General features: G+C 37.3%; 1 protein-coding gene across 2 annotated transcripts in view; it reads left to right on the top strand.

The window, feature by feature from the left end:
- The window catches only part of FLACC1 (flagellum associated containing coiled-coil domains 1), a 67,537-nt gene that overhangs the window by 17,989 nt on the left and 29,054 nt on the right, over positions 1 to 20,494 (top strand). For both annotated transcript variants that reach the window (XM_010375513.2, XM_030916766.1), the window contains exons 8-9: positions 9,668 to 9,765; positions 9,979 to 10,031. In XM_010375513.2, coding sequence (XP_010373815.1) covers positions 9,668 to 9,765; positions 9,979 to 10,031 — 151 coding nt within the window. The remainder of the gene's footprint in view (positions 1 to 9,667; positions 9,766 to 9,978; positions 10,032 to 20,494) is intronic.

Genomic DNA, 20,494 nt, shown 5'->3' with positions numbered 1-20,494 from the left:
CATGGAAATTAAACAGCATTCTCCGGAATGACCAATAGAACAATGAAGAAATTAAGATTGAAATAAAAAAAATTTCTTGAAACAAAAAAATTGAAATACAACATACCAAAGCCTGCGGGATACAGCAAAAGCAGTGCTAAGACAGAAGTTTATAGCAATAAACACCTACATCAAAAAAGTAGAAAGATTTCAAATAAATAGTCTAATGATGCACCTGAAGGAATTGAAAACCAAGCCCAAAATTAGTAGAAGAAAAGAAGTAATAAGATCAGACCAGAACTAAATGAAATAGAAACTACAAAAACAATACAAAGGGTCAGCAAAAAAAAATAAGTTCTTTAAAAAGATAAATGAAATTGATAAACCACTAGCTAGACTAACCAAAAAAAGACAAGCGAAGACCCAAATAAAATCAGAAATGAAAAAAGAGACATTACAGCTGATGCCACAGAAATACAAGAAATCATCAGAGACTATTATGAACAACTATAACACTAACAAACTAAAAAACCTAGCAAAAAGAGATAAATTCCTAAAACATAAAATCTACCAAGATGAATCAGGAAGAAATTGAAAATTATTCAAGACCAATAATGAGTAGCAAGGTTGAATCAGTAATAAAAAGTCTCCCAACAAAGAAAAGCCCAGGACTAGATGGATTCACTAACAAATTCTACCAAACACACAAAGGAGAACTAATAGCAATCCTCCTCAAACTATTCAAAAAAAAATGATGAGGAGGGAATTCTCCCTTACTTATTCTGTGAGGCCAGCATTACCTTAATACCAAAGTCAGATGACAATACAACAACAGCAAAAAGAAAACTATGGATCAATATCTCTGATGAACACAGATGCAAAAATCTTCAATGAAATACTAGCAAACCAAATCCAACAATATATCAAAAATATAATATACCATGACCAAGTGGTACTTATATCAGAAATGCAAAGATAGTTCAGCATATGAAAATCAATAAGCATATATCAACATCAACAGAATGAAGGACAAAAATCATACGATCATCCCAATAGATGCAGAAAAAGCATTTCATAATAGTCAACATTGCTTCATGATTAAAAAAAAAAATCTTTCAACAAGCTAGACATAGAAGAAACATACCTCAACATAACAAAGGCTATATATGACAAATATGCAGCTATCATCATACTGAATAGGGAAAAGCTGAAAACTTTTCCTCTAAGAATTGGAACAAGATAAGGATGCCCACTTTTACCACTCTTATTCAATATAGTACTGGAAGTCCTAGCCAGAGCAGTCCTGCAATAGAAAGAAATAAAAGGCATCCAAATTGGAAAAGAGGAAGCCAAATGATCTCTTTTGCAGAAAAGCATGATCTTATATATGAAAATCACACAAAACTCCATCAAAAATCTCTTAGAACTAATAAACAAATTTAGTAAAGTTGCAGAATATAAAATCAACATACAAATATCAGTTGCATTTCTGTGCACCAACAATGAAATAGCCAAAAGAGAAATCAATCAGCCAATAACATTTACAGTGGCTACAAAGCATAAAATAAAATATCTAGGAATAAATTTAACCAAAAAGGTAAAAGACCTTTAGAAGGAAGACTACAAAAGACAGATGTAAGAAACTGAAGAGGACACAAACAAATGGAAAGATATTTCATCCATGCTCATGGACTGGAAGAATTAATATCACCAAAATAGCCATGCTGCCCAATGCAGTACCGACTTGATGCAATCCCTAAATCACCAATGTCACTTTTCACAGAAACAGAAAAAACAATTCTAAAGTTCATATAGAACAAAAAATGAGACAGAATAGCCAAAGCAATCCCGTGGGGGGAAAAAAAAATCTGGAGTTATCACATTACCTGACTTCAAAATATATTACAAGACCAGGCATGGTAACTCACGCCTGTAATCCCAGCACTTTGGGAGGCCAAGGCGAGAGGATGGCTTGTGTCCAAGAGTTTCAGACTAACCTGCACAACATAGCAAGACAGCATCTACACAAAAGATTAAAAATTAGCCAGTTACTATGGTATGTGCCTGGAGTCCTAGCTACTTGGGAGGCTGAGGTGGGAGGATCACTTGAGCCCAGATGGTCAAGGCTGCAGTGAGCCATGATCATGCCACTGCACTCCAACTGCACTCTTTGATATAGATCAAGGCTATCATAATCAAAATAGCATGGTATTAGTATAAAAATAGACACATAAACATAAAGCATGGAACAGAATAGAGAATCCAGAAATAAATTCATATAATTACAGCCAACTGATCTTTGACAATGCTGTCAAGAACATATACTGGGAACAGGGCACCCTCTTCAATAAATGATACTGGGAAAACTGAATAACCATATGCAGAAGAGTGAAACTAGACCCCTATCTCTCATCATATACAAAAATGAACTCAAGATGGATTAAAGCCTTAAATGTAAGATCCAAAGCTATAAAACTACTAGAATAAAACATAAGGAAAAGTTTTCATTACATTGGTCTAGGCAAAGATTTTATGACTAAGACTTTGAAAGCACAGGCAACAAAAACAAAAAAAGACAAATGACACTATATTAAATTAAAAAGCTTCTACACAGCAAAAGAAACCACCAACAGAGTGAAGAGACATTCTCTTAAATGGTAGAAAATATTTGCAAACTACTCATTTGACAGATGACTCAAACAATCCAACAGTAAAACAAACACAAATTCATTAAAAATGGGCAAAGGACATCAGTAGACTTTTTTTAAAGGAAGATGTACAAATAGCCAACAAGTATGTGTTCAACATCACTAATCATCAGGGAAATGTAGAGCAAAAACACAAAATATCATCTTACACCAGTTAGAATGGCTATTATAAAAAGACAAAAAATAACACACGTTGACAAAGATGTGGAGAAAAGCGAACTCTTATATACTGTTGGTGGAAATGTAAATTAGCACAGCCATATGGAAAACAGTATAGAGATTTCTCAAAAAATTAAAAATATGAGCCAGCAATTCAACTACTGGATATTTCTTCAACGATTGTGGAGAATAGGAAATGCTATACACTATTGGTGGGGATGTTAATTAGTTCAGCCACTGTGGAAAGTGGTTTGGAGATTTCTCAAAGAACTTGAGACAGAACTACCGTTTGACCCAGTGATCCTATTATTGGGTGTATTATACGCAAAGGAATATAAATCATTCTACCAAAAAGACACATGCATGTGTATGTTCATCACATCACTATTCACAGTAATAAAGATATGGAATCAACCTAGATGCCCATCAGTGGTGGATTGGATAAAGAAAATGTGGTTCCATGTAACACCATGGAATACTACACAGCCATAAAAAAGAACAAAATCATGTCCTTTGCAGCAACATGGATGCAGCTGAAGGCCATTATCCTAAGCAAATTAACACAGGAACAGAAAACCAAATGCTGCATATTTTCACTTATAAGTGGGAGCTAAGCATTGTGTACACATGGATACAAAGAAGGGAGCAATAGACAGTGGGGCCTACTTGAAGGTGGAGGTTAGGAGGAGAGTGAGGGTTCAAAAACAGCCTATCAGGTACTATGCTCACTACCTGGGCAATGAAGTCATTTGTACACCAAACCCCAGTGACATACGATTTACCTAGGCAACAAATATATACATGTACATGTACCCCTAAACCTAAAATAAAAATGGAAAAAGAAAAAAATTAGTAGCATTTCTAAACACAATAGTTAATGATCTAAAAAAGAAATTAAGAAAACAATTCTATGTATACCAGCTTAAAAAATAAGATATCTAGGAATAAATTTAACCAAGGAAGTGAAAGATTTCTACACTGAAAATTATGAAACATCGATTAAAGAAATTGAAGAAGAAGCAAATAAATGGAAAGATATTTCATGTTCATGGATTGGAAGAATTAATATTGTTTAAATGATCATACTACCCAAAGCATTACACAGAGTTAATGCAATCACTTTCAAAATACCAAAAATGTTCTTCACAAAAAGAGAAGAAATAATCTTAAAATTCATATGGAACCACAAAGTCCCCAAATAGCCAAAACAATCCTGAGCAAAAATAACAAAGCTAAAGGCCCCTGACTTTAAATTATACTACAAAGCTATGGTAACCCAAACAGCACAATACTGGCATAAAAAAACAGACACATAGACCAATGGAACAGAACAGAGGCCTACAAATAAATTTATACACCCATAGTCAACTGATTTTTGACAAAGGTGCCAAGAACACACACTGGGAAAAAGATAGCCTTTTCAATAAATGGCTTTTAGTCAAATTAAAAGAAGTAGATACAATGAAGAGAGATCTCAAATAAACTAATATTACACCTCACAAAACTAGGAAAGAAGAACAAAATAAGCCCAAAGTACACTGAAGAAAGAAAATAATAAAGATCAAAGCAGAAATAAATGAAATAGAGACTAGAAAAACAATATAAAAATCAATGAAACTAAAAGTTGTTTTTTGAAAAGGTCAAAACAACAAACCTTTAGCTAAACTAAGAAAAAAATAGAGAAGACTCAAATAAATAAAATCAGATATGAAAGAGAAAACATTACAACTGATATGACAAATACAAAGGATCATAAGATACTACTATGGCAATGAACTGGATAACCTAGAAGAAACTGATAAATTTCTAGACACATACAACCTACCAAGACTTAATCATAAAAACAATAGAAAATCTGAACAGACCAATAATGATGATATTGAATAAATAATAAAAAGCCTACTATCCAAAAAACCCAGACCTGGTGCCTTTACTGCTTAATTCTACCTGACATTTAAAAAAGAACTAACATCAATTCTTCTCAAATTCTTCCAAAAAATTGAAGAAGTGGAAGGACTTTCACATGACTTTTTTTGTTTGTTTGTTTGTTTGTTTGTTTGTTTTTAAAGACAGAGTTTTGCTCTTGTTGCCCAGGCTGGAGTGCAATGGCACTCTCTCAGCTCACCACAACCACCACCTCCTGGGTTCAAGCGATTCTCCTGCCTCAGCCTCCTGAGTAGCTGGAATTACAGGCATGCACCACCATGCCTGGCTAATTTTGTATTTTTAGTAGAGACGGTGTTTCTCCATGTTGGTCAGGCTGGTCTTGAACTCCCAACCTCAGGTGATCTGCCTGCCTCGGCCTCCCAAAGCGCTGGGATTACAGGCATGAGCCACCATGCCTGACCCTTTCACACTATTTTTATAAGGCCAGCATTATTCTGATACCAAATCAGACAAGAAAATTATGAGAAAATAAAATTACAGGCCAAAATCCTTAATGAACATGGATACAAAAATCCTTAATTAAATATTAGCAAACAGAATTCAACAACATATTAAAAGGATCATCCACCATGATCTAGTGAGATTTATCCCCTGGGATGCAAGAATGGTTGAACATATACAAATCAATAAATGTGATACCTCACATTAATAGAATGAAGGACAAAACCATATGATCATCTCATTAGATGCAGAAAAAGCATTTGACAAAATTCAGCATCCTTTTATGATAAAAACTCTCACCAATTTAGTATAGAAAGAATATACCTCAACTCAATAAAGGCCATATATGAGAAGAAGACAAGGATGCCCACTCCCACCACTTGTATTCAGCATAGTACTAGAAGTCCTTGCAAGAGGAATTACACAAAAAAAAGAAATAAAAGGCATCCAAACAAGAGAGAAGGAAGTGAAATTGCCACTGTTTGCTGACATGATCTTATATATAGAAAACCCTACAGTCTTCACCAATAAACTTTTAGAACTAATAGCCAAAGACAGTAAAGTTTCAGGGTACAAAATCAACATACAAAAAACAGTAGTATTTCTACATACTAACAACAAACTGTCCAAAAAGGAAATCTAGAGAACAATCTTATTTACAATAGCTACAAAAAAAAAAAAAGGAATAAATTTAACCAAGTTGATAAAAGACCTGTACACTGAAGACTAGGAAACACTGATGAAATAAATTAAAGAAAACACAAATAAATGTAAAGATAACCCAAGTTTATGATTCGGAAGAATTAATATTGTTAAAATACCCACACTACCCAAAGTGATCTACAGATTCAATGCAATCTCTATCAAAATTCCAGAGGCATGTTTCATAGAAATAGAAACAACAATTTAAAAATTCTTACGGAACCACACACACACTCACAAAAGCCCAACAGGCAGTGTGATTAGGAGCCAAAAGAACAAAGCTGCACTTTGGGAGGCCGAGACGGGCGGATCACGAGGTCAGGAGATCGAGACCATCCTGGCTAACACGGTGAAACCCCGTCTCTACTAAAAATACAAAAAAACTAGCCGGGCGAGGTGGCGGGCACCTGTAGTCCCAGCTACTCCGGAGGCTGAGACAGGAGAATGGCGTAAACCCGGGAGGCGGAGCTTGCAGTGAGCTGAGATCTGGCCACTGCACTCCAGTCCGGGCCACAGAGCTAGACTCCGCCTCAAAAAAAAAAAAAAAAAAAAAAGAACAAAGCTAGAGACATTACACTACCTGATTTCAAACTATACTATGAAGCTATGGTAATTAAAATAGCATAGTGCTGGCAAAAATAAACAAACACATTGACCAATGAATCCAAACAAAGAGCCCAGAAATCAACTCACACATGTATGTGTGGTCAATTAATTTTCAGCAAAGGTGACAAGAATACACAATAGAAAAAGGATAGTCTCTTAATAAATGGTGTTGGGAAAACTGGACATCCACATGCAGAAGAATGAAATTGGACCCTTATCTCACACGATATACAAAAATCAACTCAAAATGGATTAAAGACTTAAAAATAAGAATAGAAATTGTAAAGCTACTAGAAAAAAAGGGGAAAAAACTTTATTACATTTATCTGGGCAATGATTTTTTTGATTTGACCCCAAAAGCACAGGCAACAAAAGCAAAAATAGACAAATAGGATTACATCAAACTAAAAATTTCTGCACAGCAAAGGAAATAATTAACAGTGTGCAGAGATAACCTACAGATTGGGAGAAAATATTTGAAAGCCATGTGTCTGAAAAGGTATTAATATCCAAAATATAAAAGGAGCTCAAATAATTTAATATCAAGAAAGCAAAAAATCCAATTAAAAAATGAGCAAGGGACCTGAATAGACATTTCTCAAAAGAAGACATACAAATGGCCAACAGACATGAAAAAATGCTCAATGTTGCTAATCATTAGGGAAATGCAAATTAAAACCATAGTGTTATTATCTCACATCTGTCAGAATAGCTATTATCAAGAAGATGAAAAATAACAAGTGTTGAAGATGTGAAAAAAAGGGAACACTTAACAAAGTGTTATTGGGATTGTAAATTAGTATGGCCATTATGGAAAATTGTATGGAGGTTGCTCAGAAAACTAAAAATAGAAATGCCATATGATCCAGCAATCCCACTTCTGGGTACTTGCCCAAAATATTTGAAATCAGTTTGTTGATATGTCTGTATTCCCATGTTCAATTCAGCACTATTAACAATATCTAAGTTATGAAATCAACTTAAGCATCCATCAGTTGATAAATGGATAAAGAAAATGTGGCATATACATATAATGGAATACTATTCAGCCTTTGAAAAGAAGGAAATTCTGGCATTTGTGACAACATGGATGGGACTGGAGAGCATTATGCTACATAAAATAAACCAGGCACAGGAAGACAAATACCACATGTTCTCACTTGTATGTGGGGTCTGAAATAATCAAACTCATAGAAAAAGAGAGTAAAATGGTGGTTAAAGAGGTTAGGGGATGGGGGGTATAGGGAGATGATGGTCAAAGCGTACAAAATCTCAATTAGGCAGGGGAAATATGGGGTTTTCTTAGATCTATTGCACAGAGTAGTAAATATGTTAATAACAGAGTATTGGACATTTCAAAATTGCTAAGAATAAATTTCAGATATTCTCATTGAAAAAACTTTTAGGCTGGGAGCGGTGGCTCATGCCTGTAATCTCAGCACTTTGGGAGGCCGAGGCGGGTGGATCACCTGAGGTCACCAGTTCAAGACCAGCCTGACCAACATGGTGAAAACCCATCTATACAAAAATACAAAAATTAGTCAGACATGATGGCGGGTGTCTGTAATCCCAGCTACTCGGGAGGCTGAGGTGGGAGAATCGCTTGAGCCCAGGAGGCAAAGGGTGCAGTGAGCCGATATTGCGCCATTACACTCCAGCCTGAGGGACAGAGCCAGAGACTCCATCTCAAAAAAAAAAGAAAAAAAGAAAAAACTTTTAAGTATCTCAGGTGGTGTTTATGTTAATTAGTTTGGCTTAATTATTCCACATTGTATTCATAAATCATAACATCACTTTTTACCCCATAAATATATACAATTATAAGTTACCAATTTACAAGTAAAAAGAGAAATCCTGGTGGAGAGGCAGCACTCTTAGCTGAACCGTAAACTTTTATGTATTTATTCATTTATTTATAAACTTTATTTTTTAGAGTAGTTTTGGGTTTACAGCAACATTGAGGGGAAAGTATAAAAGATTTCCCATATGCTTACTGCCCCCTCACACACATAGCTTCCCCCCATTATCAATATCCCTCCCCAAAAGTGGTAACATTTGTTATAATCAATGAACCTGTATTGACACATCATTATCACCCAAAGTCCATAGCTGGTATTAGAGTTCACTCTTGGTGTTGTACATTCAATGAGTTTGGACAAATGTGTAGTGACATGTATCCACCATTCTAGTGTCATACAGAATAGTTTCACTACCCTAAAAATCTGCTGCACTCTGCCTATTCATCCCACCTCCTACCCCTAACCTCGGGTAAACAGTGATCCCTTTACTGTCTCCATAGTGTGACCTTTTTCAGAATGTCATATAGTTGGAATGATACCCTATGTAGCCTTTTTAAATTGGCTTCCTTCACTTAGTAATATGCTTTTAAGGTTCCTCCATGTCTTTTCATGCTTAATAGCTTGATAGCTCATATGGACTCATTTTAACACTCATCATAAACACTGCCAACATCTCTTCCTGGGATGGAGGCTAGAGAGAATTTGGATTCTAAAATTATCCTGGGTGCTAATGCAGCCCATAGTTTCCCAAGCAAGCTATAGACAAGATTGTGCTATTAGAGAGCAATCTGTGGTCATGCTGTCTCCTTTCAAAACAATGGTTGTAGAAAAGGGTCCCCTCACCCTTTCTGGATAGATGCCAGGATAATGCTTCAGGAAGTGAGGACCCCAGGCTGAGCATGGTAGCTCATGCCTGTAATCCCAGCACTTTGGGAGTCCAACACAGGAGGATTGCTTGAGTCCAGGAGTACTTCAAAACCAGCCTGGACAACATAGCAAGACCCCGTCTCTACAAAAAATTAAAAAATTAGGTGGGCATGGTGGCACATGCCTGTGTTCCCAACTACTTGGGAGGCTGAGGTGGGAAGATCATTTGAGCCTGGGAGGTTGAGGCTGCAGTGAGCTGTGACGATGCCACCACACTCACTCTGGGCAACTGAGTGAGACCCTGACTCAAAAAAAAAAAAGATTTAAAATTGTTTAAAAATAAAAAAGTGAGAACCTCACTTCCTGTGGGAGGGTGGAGGGTAGGATCAGATCAGGGTAACAGCTCAGCTCTGGACTTCTTTTTACTAATTATTGTGGCCTTCATCCGGGGTCCCACAGGGAGCTCAAAGAGACCCATGAAGCAGAACTCAGTGAGTTGGAGAACAACTACAAAACAGCCTTGAAGGCGGAGAAGTTGGCTGCCCAAGAGAAGCTAGGTACTCCTGGGACCTGGGAGAATGATCCTGGATGACGGTCCAGGCAATGGCATTTCTAATAAGCTTCTAGGGTGATTTCTGGGGCACACAAAGGTTTTACTACCTTGGTGATGAATTTGGAGTGGGGAAAGTGTGCAGAAGAGCTCACGTTTGAATTTCAAAATGTGCATATCAGAAGACTAAAGATGACCTTGTTGTTTTCCTTTTATCCAGAGGAGATGGGAAAAGAATACAAGTATTTGAAGAATATGTTTCGTACGTATCAGGTGAGATACAGAGCTCTCTGTTGGATTATAAGAGAAGCAAGGCTCATTCCTGGCTAACACTGGGATAAATCTAGAGCTCTTGTCCAGAAAATAATGTCCTGAGATTCCCAGCATCCTTGGACCTAAGTGGCACTAGCTGCACCCAGGGGGAGGATGAACCCGATGGCTTCCATGCATGACAAGTCAGGCACCCAAATCCTGAAGAGCACTACTGAAAAATATGTTTGTGATTACAAAAGTAACAGCTTCTCATTTTTTTAATGGAACTGCAAAAACCAACAGTAACAACAAAAAGAAATATTACCATCCAAAGACAAACCCTGTTAATATTTGTGCTTTGTTGGAACTGCAGTTGAGATCATATTGTATATTGTATAACATCTATATATATTTTAATGTCTTCTTTATCAAGCATGTAAGAAACTTTTCCCTCCTTTATAATGACTTGATATTATCCTAATGAAATTGCCATTGGATTCTAAAATTTTACTGTTCCCCTATTATTGGGCATTTGAGTTGTTTCCAAATGCTTGCTGTAACAGATAATACCACTTTGAATATCTTTGATTCTAGAAGTAGAGTGCTTGGTCAAAAGGAATGAACTTTAAAAAAAAAAAAAAAAAAAGTCAACTTTTATTTTAGATTCAGGGGGTACATGTACAAGTTATTGTGTGATGCTGAGGTTTGGGATATGAATGATCTCATTACCCAGGTAGTGAGCATAGTACCCAATAGCTATTCAACCCTTCCCTCTCTTGTTATCTCCCAATAGCTCCCAGTGTCTACGAGAACACGTGGCATTTGGTTTTCTGTTCCTGTGTTAATTGGCTTAGGACAATTAACCTAGATGCCTCTAGGGACATCCATGTTTCTACGAAGGACATGATTTTGTTCTTTTTTATGGCTGCGTAGTATTCCATGGTGTATGTACCACATTTTGTTTAGCCAGTCCACTGTCGGTGGGCACCTAGGTTGATTCCATGTCTTTGCTATTGTGAATTGTCTGTGATGAACATACAAGTGAAGGTGTCTTTTTGGTAGCAAAATTTATTTTCTTTTGGATATATACCCAGTAATGGGATTGCTGGGTAAAATGGTAGTTCTGTTTTAAGTTCTTTGAGAATCTCAAAGCTGTTTTCCACCATGACTGAACTAATTTACATTCCTACCAATGGTGTATAAGCATTCCCTTTTTCCTCCAACCTCACCCGCATCTGTTGTTTTTCGACTTTTTAAATAACAACCATTCTAATGTATGTGGACTGGTATCTCATTGTGGTTTTTGATTTGCACTTCTCTGATGATTAGTGACATGAAACATTTTTTATGTTTTCTGATCCTTGTATGTCCTTTTGTTTTTTACACACTATAAAATTCTATTTATGACAAGAAATATGTACATGATTAGAAAAGGTAAAAATTTGGGGACAAAAAGCAGATTAGTATTTACCATGGGCTGGACTGGGACTGGGGGAGGGGTTGACTACAAAGGAATGGAAGGGAATTACTGGAGATGATGTAGTGGTAGTTACATAACTATCCATTTGTCAAACACATTAAATGTATACTGAACAAGGTCACATCTTACTCAATTAAACTGACATTAAAAAAAGAAATGAAAAAGAAGAAATTCCATTTAGAATATTGCAAAACTGTAGATTTAGTTCTAGAATTCTGGGTTTCTATAATTTATTTCAGAATACAAGTTTTCAGCCCATTTTTAACTTATCAAATCTTTATTCAGAAATCCAAAGTTTATATTTCAGAACAGCTCATTTAAATTTGACCATAGGCCAAGCACTGTGGCTCACACCTGTAATCCCAGCACTTTGGGAGGCTGAGGCAGGCAGATCACCTGAGGTCAGGAGTTTCAGACCAGCCTGGCCAACATGGCAAAACCCTGTCTCTACTAAAAATACAAAAATTAGTTGGGCATGGTAGCACACACTTGTAATCCCAGCTACTCAGGAAAGTGGGGCCGGAGAATCGCTTGAACCTGGGAGGCAGAGGTTACAGTGAGCCGAGATCGTGCCACTGCACTCCAGCCTGGGCAACAGAGCAAGACTCTGTCTCAAAAAATATATACAAATAAATAAAATAAAAAAGAAATAAATTTGACCCTAAAGCTAACACATGTAAAAATTATATAAAAGAAAAGAAAATTGTTCCAACTTTTTTTTACTTTGGGGTTTTAAAAAAAGTTTTTTTTCAATAGCTGTGGGGGTACAAATGGCTTTTTTGTTACCTGGATGAATTATATAGTGGTGATTCCTGAGACTTTAGTGCACCTATCACCTGAGTAGTGTACATTGTACCTAATGTGTAGTTTTGTTTGTTTTTTTTATCACAAGCCGCTCTCCCACCTCCCCCTTCTGAGTCCTAAAATTCATTAATGAATATGTCTTTGCATAGTCATGGCTTAACTCCCACTTATAAGTAACATCATACAGTTTTTTGTTTTCCACTCCTGTGTTACTTCACTTAGAATAATGGCTTCCAGCTCCATCCAAGTTGCTGCAAAAGACATTTCATTCCTTTTAATGACTGAGTAGCAGTCTATGATGTATATATGCCACGTTTTCTTTAACCACTCATTAGTCAATGGGCACTTAGGTTGGTTCCATATCTTTCAACTGTGAATTGTGCTGCTATAAACATACATGTGCAAGTGTCCTTTTCATGTACTGACTCATTTTCCTTTAGATAGAGATCCAGTAGTGGGATTGCTGGATTGAATGATAAATCTACTTTCAGCTCTTTAAGAAATCTCCATACTGTTTTCCATAAAAGTTGTACTAATTTATATTCCCAACAGCAGTATATAAGTGTTCCCATTTCCCCACATCCACACCAAAATACATTTCCTTTTTACTTTTTAATAATGACTATTCTTGCAGGAATAAGGTGGTATCTCGTTGTGGCTTTAATTTGCATTTCCCTGACAATTAGTGATGTTGAGCACTTTTTCATGTTTGTTGGCCATTTGTATATCTTCTTTTGAGAAATATCTATTCATGTCATTTGCCCAGTTTTTAATGGGATTATTTGTTTTCTTCTTGCTGATTTGTTTGAATTCCTTGTAGATTTTGATAACTAGTCCTTTGTCAGATGCATAGTTTGCAAATATTTTCTCCCATTCTGTGGGTTGTCTGTTTATTATTTCTTTTGCTGTACAGAAGCTTTTTAGTTTAATTAGGTTCTATTTATTTATTTTTGGTTTTGTTGCATTTGCTTTTGGGGTCTTAGTCATGAATTATCTGCCTAAGCCAATGATTAGAAGAGTTTTTCTAATGTCTTCTAGAATTTGTATAGTTTCAGGTCTTATATTTAAGTCTTTGATTCATCTTGAGTTGATTTTTCTATAAGGTGAGAAATATGGATCCAGTTTCATTTTTCCACATGTGGCTTTCCCATTCTCCCAGCACCACTTATTTTAAAAAGTATCATTCCCCAATTTTTGTTTTTGTTTACTTTGTCAAAGATAAGGTGGCTGTACATATTTGGCTTTATTTCTGGGTTCTCTATTTTGTTTCCTTGGCCTATGTACCTAGTTTCATACCAGTACCATGCTGTTTTGGTAACTATAGCCTTGTAGTATAATCTGAAGTCTGATAATGTGATACCTCCAGATTTGTTCTTTTTGCTTAGTATTGCCTTGGCTATTCTGGCTCTTTTTTGGTTCCATATGAATTTTAGGATTTGTTTTTCTAATTCTGTGAAAAATGATGTTGGTATTTTGATGGGAATTCCATTGGATCTGTAATGCAAGATTACTTTGGATAGTATGGTCATTTTCACAATATTGATTCTTCCATTCCATTTCCATTTGTTTGTATAATCTATTACTTCTTGCAGCTGTGTTTTATAGTTCTCCTTGTAGAGATCTTTCACCTCTTTGGTTAAGTACATTTTCTAAGTATTTTATTTTTTTGGTAGCTGTTGTAAAAGGGTATCAGTTCCTTACTTGATTCTCAGCTTGGTCATTGTTAGTGTATAGCAGTGCTACCAATATGTGTACACTGATTTTGTAAGCTGAGACTTTACTGAATTCATTTATCAAATCTTAGAGTCTTTGGAGGAGTCTTTAGGATTTTCTAGGTATACAATTATATAATCTTCAAACAGCAATAGTTTTACTTCCTGTTTTCCAATTCGGATGCCATTTTTCTTTCTCCTTTCTAATTGCTCTATCTAGGACTTCTAGAACTATGTTGAATGAGAGTGGTGAAAGTGGCCATCTTGTCTTGTTCCGGTTCTCAAGGGGAATGCTTTCAACATTTTTCCATTCAGTATGATGTTGGCTGTGGGTTTGTCATATATGGCTTTTATTATTTTGAGGTAGGTTCCTTCTATGCCTAGTTTGTTGAGAGTTTTAATTATAAAGGATGCTGGATTTTATTAAATGCTTTTTCTGAATCTATTGAGATGATCATTATGTTTTTTGTTTTCAGTTCTGTTTATGTATCACATTTGTTGACTTGTGTATGTTAAACCATCCCTGCATCCCTGGGACAAAATTCTCTTGAATTTTCTTTTTGATGTGCTATTGGGTTTGGTTAGCTAGTATTTTCTTGAAGATTTTTGCATCTATGTTCAACATCAGTGAAATTGGTGTTTTATTTGTTGTGTCCTTTCCTGGTTTGGGTATCAGGGTGATACTGGCTGCATAGAATGATTTAGGGAGGATTCCCTCTTTCTCAATCTTTTGGAATCATTTCAGTAGGATTGGTACCAATTCTTTGAACATCTGGTGGAATTCAGCTGTGAATCCATCTAGTCCTGGGCTTTGTTGTTGTTGTTGTTGTTGTTGGCAATTTTTAAATTACTGATTCAATCTCACTGCTTGTATTCATCTGTCCAGGGTTTCTGTTTCTTCCTGATTTAATACAGGAGAGTTGTAACTTTCCAGGAATTTGTCTATTTCCTGTAGATTTTCTAGTTTGTATGCAAAAAGGTGTTCATAGTAGCCTCAAGTGATCTTTTGTATTTCTGTGGTTCTGTGGGTTGAGTCCAATTTCATTTCTAATTGTGCTTATTTAGATCTTCTCTCTCCTCTTTACTTGGTTAATGTTTTCTTCTTATCTTGGCTACTTTAGTCTATCTATTTTATTTTTTCAAAGAATCAGCTTTTTGTTTCATTGATCTTTGTATTTTTTGTTTAAATTTCAGTTAGTGCTGCTCTGATCTTTGTTATTTCTTTTCTTCTTCTATTTTAGGGCTTAGTTTTTTTTTTTGTTTGTTTCTCGAGTTCCTTGCAGTATGACATTAAGTTGTCAATTTGTGCTCTTTCAGACTTTTTGATGCAGGCGTTTAGCACTATAAACTTTCCTAATACTGTTTTTGCTGTGTCCCAGAGGTTTTTTCAGTTTTTAGTTTTGAGACAGAGCCTCACTCTGTCAACCAGGCTGGAGTGCAGTGGCACCATCTTGGCTCAGTGCAACCTCTGCCTCCCAGATTCAAGTAATTTTAGTGCCTCAGCCTCCCAAGTAGCTGAGACTGAGACTACAGGCACATACTACCACATCCAGCTAATTTTTGTATTTTTAGTAAAGATGGAGTTTCACCATGTTGGCCAGGCTGGTTTCGAACTCCTGGCCTCAAGTGATCCACCTGTTTGGCCTCCCAAAGTGCTAGAATTACAAGTGTGAGCCACCGCACCCCACCTATCCCAGAGGTTTTGATAACTTGTGTCATTATCATTCAATTCAAAATTTTTTAAAATTTCCATCTTGATTTCATTGTTTACCCCAGATATCATTCAGGAACAGATTATTTTATTTCCATGTATCTGTATAGTTTTGAAGAATCCCTTTGAAGTTGATTTTTAATTTTATTCTGCTTACTTCATATGATTTCAATTTTTAAAAATTTATTGAGACTTGTTTTGTGACCTATCATATGGCCTATCTTAGAGACTGTTCTATGTGCTGATGAGAATAATATATATTCTATAGTTCTTGGGTAGAATGTTCTGTAAATAGCTGTTATGTCCATTTGTTCTAGCATGTTATTTGAGTCCATTATTTCTCTGTTGACTTTCTGTCTCGTGCTAGATTTGTCTAGTGCTGTCAGTGGTACGTTAAAGTATCCCACCATTACTGTATTGCAGTCTATCTCATTTCTTAGGTCTAATAGTAATTGTTTTATGAATCTGCAAGCACCAGTGTTAGTTGCATGTAAATTTAGGATTGTAATACCTTCTTGTTGGATTGATCCTTTTATCATTATATTGACTGACTTTGTCTTATTTTATGGTTGTTGCTTTGAAGTTTGTTTTGTCTGATATAAGAATAGCTACTCCTGCTTGCTTTTGATGTCCATTTGTATGGAATATCTTTTTCCACCCTTTTACCTTGAGTTTATTTGAATTTTTTCATGTTAGGTGAGTCTCTTGAAGACAGCAGATATTTGGATTGTGATTTTTGTTACCCATTTTGCCATTCTGTATTTTTTTTTTTTTTTTTTTTTTTTTTGAGACAGAATCTCACTCTGTCACCCAGGCTGGAGTGCAGTGGCACCATCTCGGCTCACTGCAAGTTCCACCTCCCAGATTCACGCCATTCTCCTCCCTCAGCCTCCCAAGTAGCTGGGACTGCAGGTGCCTGCCACCACGCCCAGTTAATTTTTTTGTATTTTAGTAGAGATGGGGTTTCACCGTGATCTTGATCTCCTGACCTTGTGATCTGCCCACCTTGACCTTCCAAAGTGCTGGGATTACAGGCATGAGCCACGCCATTCTGTATTTTTTAAGTGGAGCATTTAGGCCATTTACATTCAAAATTAGTATTGAGATGTGAAGTACTGCTCTCTTCATCATGTTAATTGTTATGTATGTGATTTTTCTTTTTTCATTCCTTTATTGTTTATAGACTTCCTGAGTTTCAAGCTTTCAAGATGTTCTATTTTGGTGCATATTGGGCTTTTGTTTCAATGTTTAAAACTCCTTTTAGCCTGCCTACCTTTCTTTCTTTCCTTTCCTCCCTTCCTTCCTTCCTTCCTCCCTCCCTCCCTCCCCTCCCTCCTTTCTTTCTTTCTCTTTCTTTCTTTCTTTCTTTTTTTTTTTTTTGAGACAGAGTCTCGCTCTGTCGCCCAGGCTGGAGTGCAGTGGCCGGATCTCAGCTCACTGCAAGCTCCGCCTCCCGGGTTTACGCCATTCTCCTGCCCCAGCCTCCCAAGTAGCTGGGACTACAGGCACCCGCCACCTCGCCTGGCTAGTTTTTTGTATTTTTTGGTAGAGACGGGGTTTCACCGTGTTAGCCAGGATGGTCTCGATCTCCTGACCTCGTGATCCGCCTGTCTCGGCCTCCCAAAGTGCTGGGATTACAGGCTTGAGCCACCACACCTGGCCTGTTTCTTTCTTTCTCTTTCTTTCTCTTTCTTTCTCTCTTTCTCTTTCTTTCCCTTTCTTTTCCTTCTTTCCTTTTCTTTTCTTTTCTTTTCTTTTCTTTTCTTTTCTTTTCTTTCTGACAGAGTCTGGCTGTGTTGCCCAGGCTGGAGTGCAATGGTGCAATCTTGGCTCACTGCAACCTCTGTCTCCTGGGTTAAAGAGATTCTCATGCCTCAGCCTCCCCAGTTTTTTTTTTTTTTTTTTTTTTTTTTTTTTTTTTGTATTTTTTAGTAGAGACAGGGTTTTGCCATGTGGCCAGGCTGGTAGCATTTCTTGCAGTGTTGGTTTGCTAGTGACAAATTCCCTCAGCATTTGTTTATCTGAAAATGATTTTATTTCTCCTTCGATTATAAAACCTAGTTTTGCAGGATACAAAATTCTTGGCTGACAGTTTTTTCTGTTTAAGGAGATTGAAGATAAGACCCCGATACCTTCTGGCTTGTAAGGTTTCTGCTGAGAAGTCTGCTGTTATTCTGATAGGTTTTCCTTTATAGCTTACCTAATGTTTTTGTCTTACTGCTCTTAGAATTATTTCCTTCACGTTGACTTTAGATAGCCTGATGACTATATGCCTTAGTAAAGATCTTTTTGCGATTAATTTCCCAGGAGTTCTTTGATCTTCTTGGATTTGGATTTCTAGATCTCTAGCCAGGCCAGAAAGGTTTTCCTCAATCATTTCCTCACATAAGTTTTCCAGACTTACTATTTTCTCTTCTCCCTCTGGAACACCAATTATTCTTAGGTTTGGCTGTTTAACATAATCCCATATTTCTTGGAGACTTTGTTCATTTCTTTTGATTCTTTTTTCTTTATTTTTTTCTGATTGGGCTAATTTGAAAACCTTGTCTTCAAGCTCTGAAATTCTTTCTTCTATTTGTTCTAGGCTATTGTTAAAGCTTTCTACTGCATTTTGTAATTCCCTAAGTGTGTCTTTCATTTCCAGAAATTCTTACTGATTTTTCTTGATAATATCTCTCTAGAAAAATTTTCATTCATATCCTGAACTGCTTTTTAAATTTCTTTATAATAGTTTTCACTTTTCTCTGAAATCTCCTTGAGTAGCTTAATAATTGATCTTCTGAATTCTTTATTTGGCATTTTAAAGAGTTCATTTTGCTTTGGATCCATTGCTGGAGAGCTAGTGTTATCTTTTGGGGATGTTATAGAACCTTGTTTTGTCATATTACCAGAGTTACTTTTCTGGTTCCTCCTCATTTGGGTAGATTATTTCTTCTAATTATCCTTTAATTTATGTTTGGTTTGACTGTGTTTCTTTTTTTTGTTTGTTTTTCAATTTCTTTTTTCCACTTAAGGATGTGACTTTAATGTTTATCATATTAATGCCTAATTTGGTTCTTGGTGCTTTCAGGGGTGAAGACTCTGTAATACTTCCTTGGCTAGAGAGAGTTTTTACATGTGGCTTTCTCAGATGCTGGTTGTAGTAGCAATGTCCCTGGTATATTGGCAAGATCACTGTCTCCTATGGGGCTATAATGATAGAGGTGTCTTAAAGTTTATCTCATTCCCCCATGGCATGCACTTTATTTATTTATTTTTGTCCAGTTTTTTGTTTGTTTGTTTTTTGTTTTTGAGACCGAGTCTCACTTTGTCGCCCAGGCTGGAGTGCAGTGGCATGATCTCACTGCAATCTCTGCCTCCTGGGTTCAAGCAATTCTTGTGCCTCAGCCTCCCAAGTAGCTTGGATTACAGGCACCTGCCACCACACCCAGCTAATTTTTGTATTTTTAGTAGAGACAGGGTTTCACCATGTTGGCCAGGCTGGTCTCAAACCCCTGACCTCAAGTGATCCACCCGCCTCAGCCTCCCAAAGTGTTGGGATTACAGGCATGAGCCACTGCGCCCGAACTTTTCTCCAGTATTTTATTTGCTAGTTTGATGGTTCCAGCTTCAGGCCAGTAGGGGAGGTGTCCCTGGGTAGGAATCAGCTGTGGCTAAAGCACATGGGTAAATGCAATACCCAATGATGGGCAGAAGTCTCAGCCTTGACAGAGGTAGCTGGAGGAGTGAGTTGCACTGAGGTCTTACCAGGGGTGAGGGTTGGAGCCACCTCAGCTCCCCTGCCAGGTTAGCAGGAAAGTTATCCCTCTCAGAAATACTCCGGTTTCAGTACTCCAGCTTTTCAGATCAGACAGGCACCTCTTTTCATCTGCAGGAATTTTGATGTTCCAAATAGAGAGAAATTGTGACCATCTCTCAAACAAGCCTGAACCTGGAGGGTGCCTCTCCTATGGGGATGCAGTCACCCTGATGTCTTCCAGAAAGGCTGTCTATAGTGGCTCACACTGAGCTCCTATGGGAGAAGCCCCCACTGTGCCTGCAGTGGTAGACAATGGGTGGGGGGGATATATCCCCTTCTCCAGAACCCTTCACACACACCAGGGTTGTCTGTCTGTTGGGTTAGAGCTGAAGACTTTTCCTGCTAAGCCCAGCTCAGCTGAAAAAAACTTCCCACCAGTAGAAAGATCTGGTTCTCAACTCCTGCTATCTGGATTATTTTGTCCCACAGGGTGTTCTCTTGATGGGGTGCACTCCCTGTTCCCCTAGGATCAGGGGGATCCCACTCCTAAGGGAGCAGGGTCTCTGGGTCTAGCTGCCCAGTGAAGGTACCACACTCTGAGCTGGTGCTAGGGAATATCTGCAAGGGATCCAGTGATGTAACCTCTCCTCAAGTCTCCCAACAGTGGGTAGCAGCACCAGCTCTAATGGGCATGGCGGGTAATAGACTCTGTGAGAGTCCTTGGTTATTGATAGCCTTAGTGTGTTGGCTTTCTCAAGCACTGGTTTTAGTAGTAATGAGCTGGTCCTGTGGACAAACTCAGCACCTCCTGGTTAGCCAGAGTGGTGCAGGCAGTGGTGATAGCTGAGATTACACAGCCATCTTCTTCCTGGGCGCATTGTTATTCTACCAGGAGATGCTATAATGGACTGTGTTGGTTGGCCTCCAGCCAAGAGGCGGTGCTTGCAAAAGAGAACCAGCTGCAATAGTAGCAATAGGATTTTTGCTTGCTTTATGTTGTCCAGAGGGGTTACTCTGGTTTCTCAGGCAATGAGTGGG

Source organism: Rhinopithecus roxellana, chromosome 14 (assembly GCF_007565055.1).
Source record: "Rhinopithecus roxellana isolate Shanxi Qingling chromosome 14, ASM756505v1, whole genome shotgun sequence".
Lineage (NCBI taxonomy): Eukaryota > Metazoa > Chordata > Mammalia > Primates > Cercopithecidae > Rhinopithecus > Rhinopithecus roxellana.
This window is presented reverse-complemented; position numbering and strand designations above follow the sequence as displayed.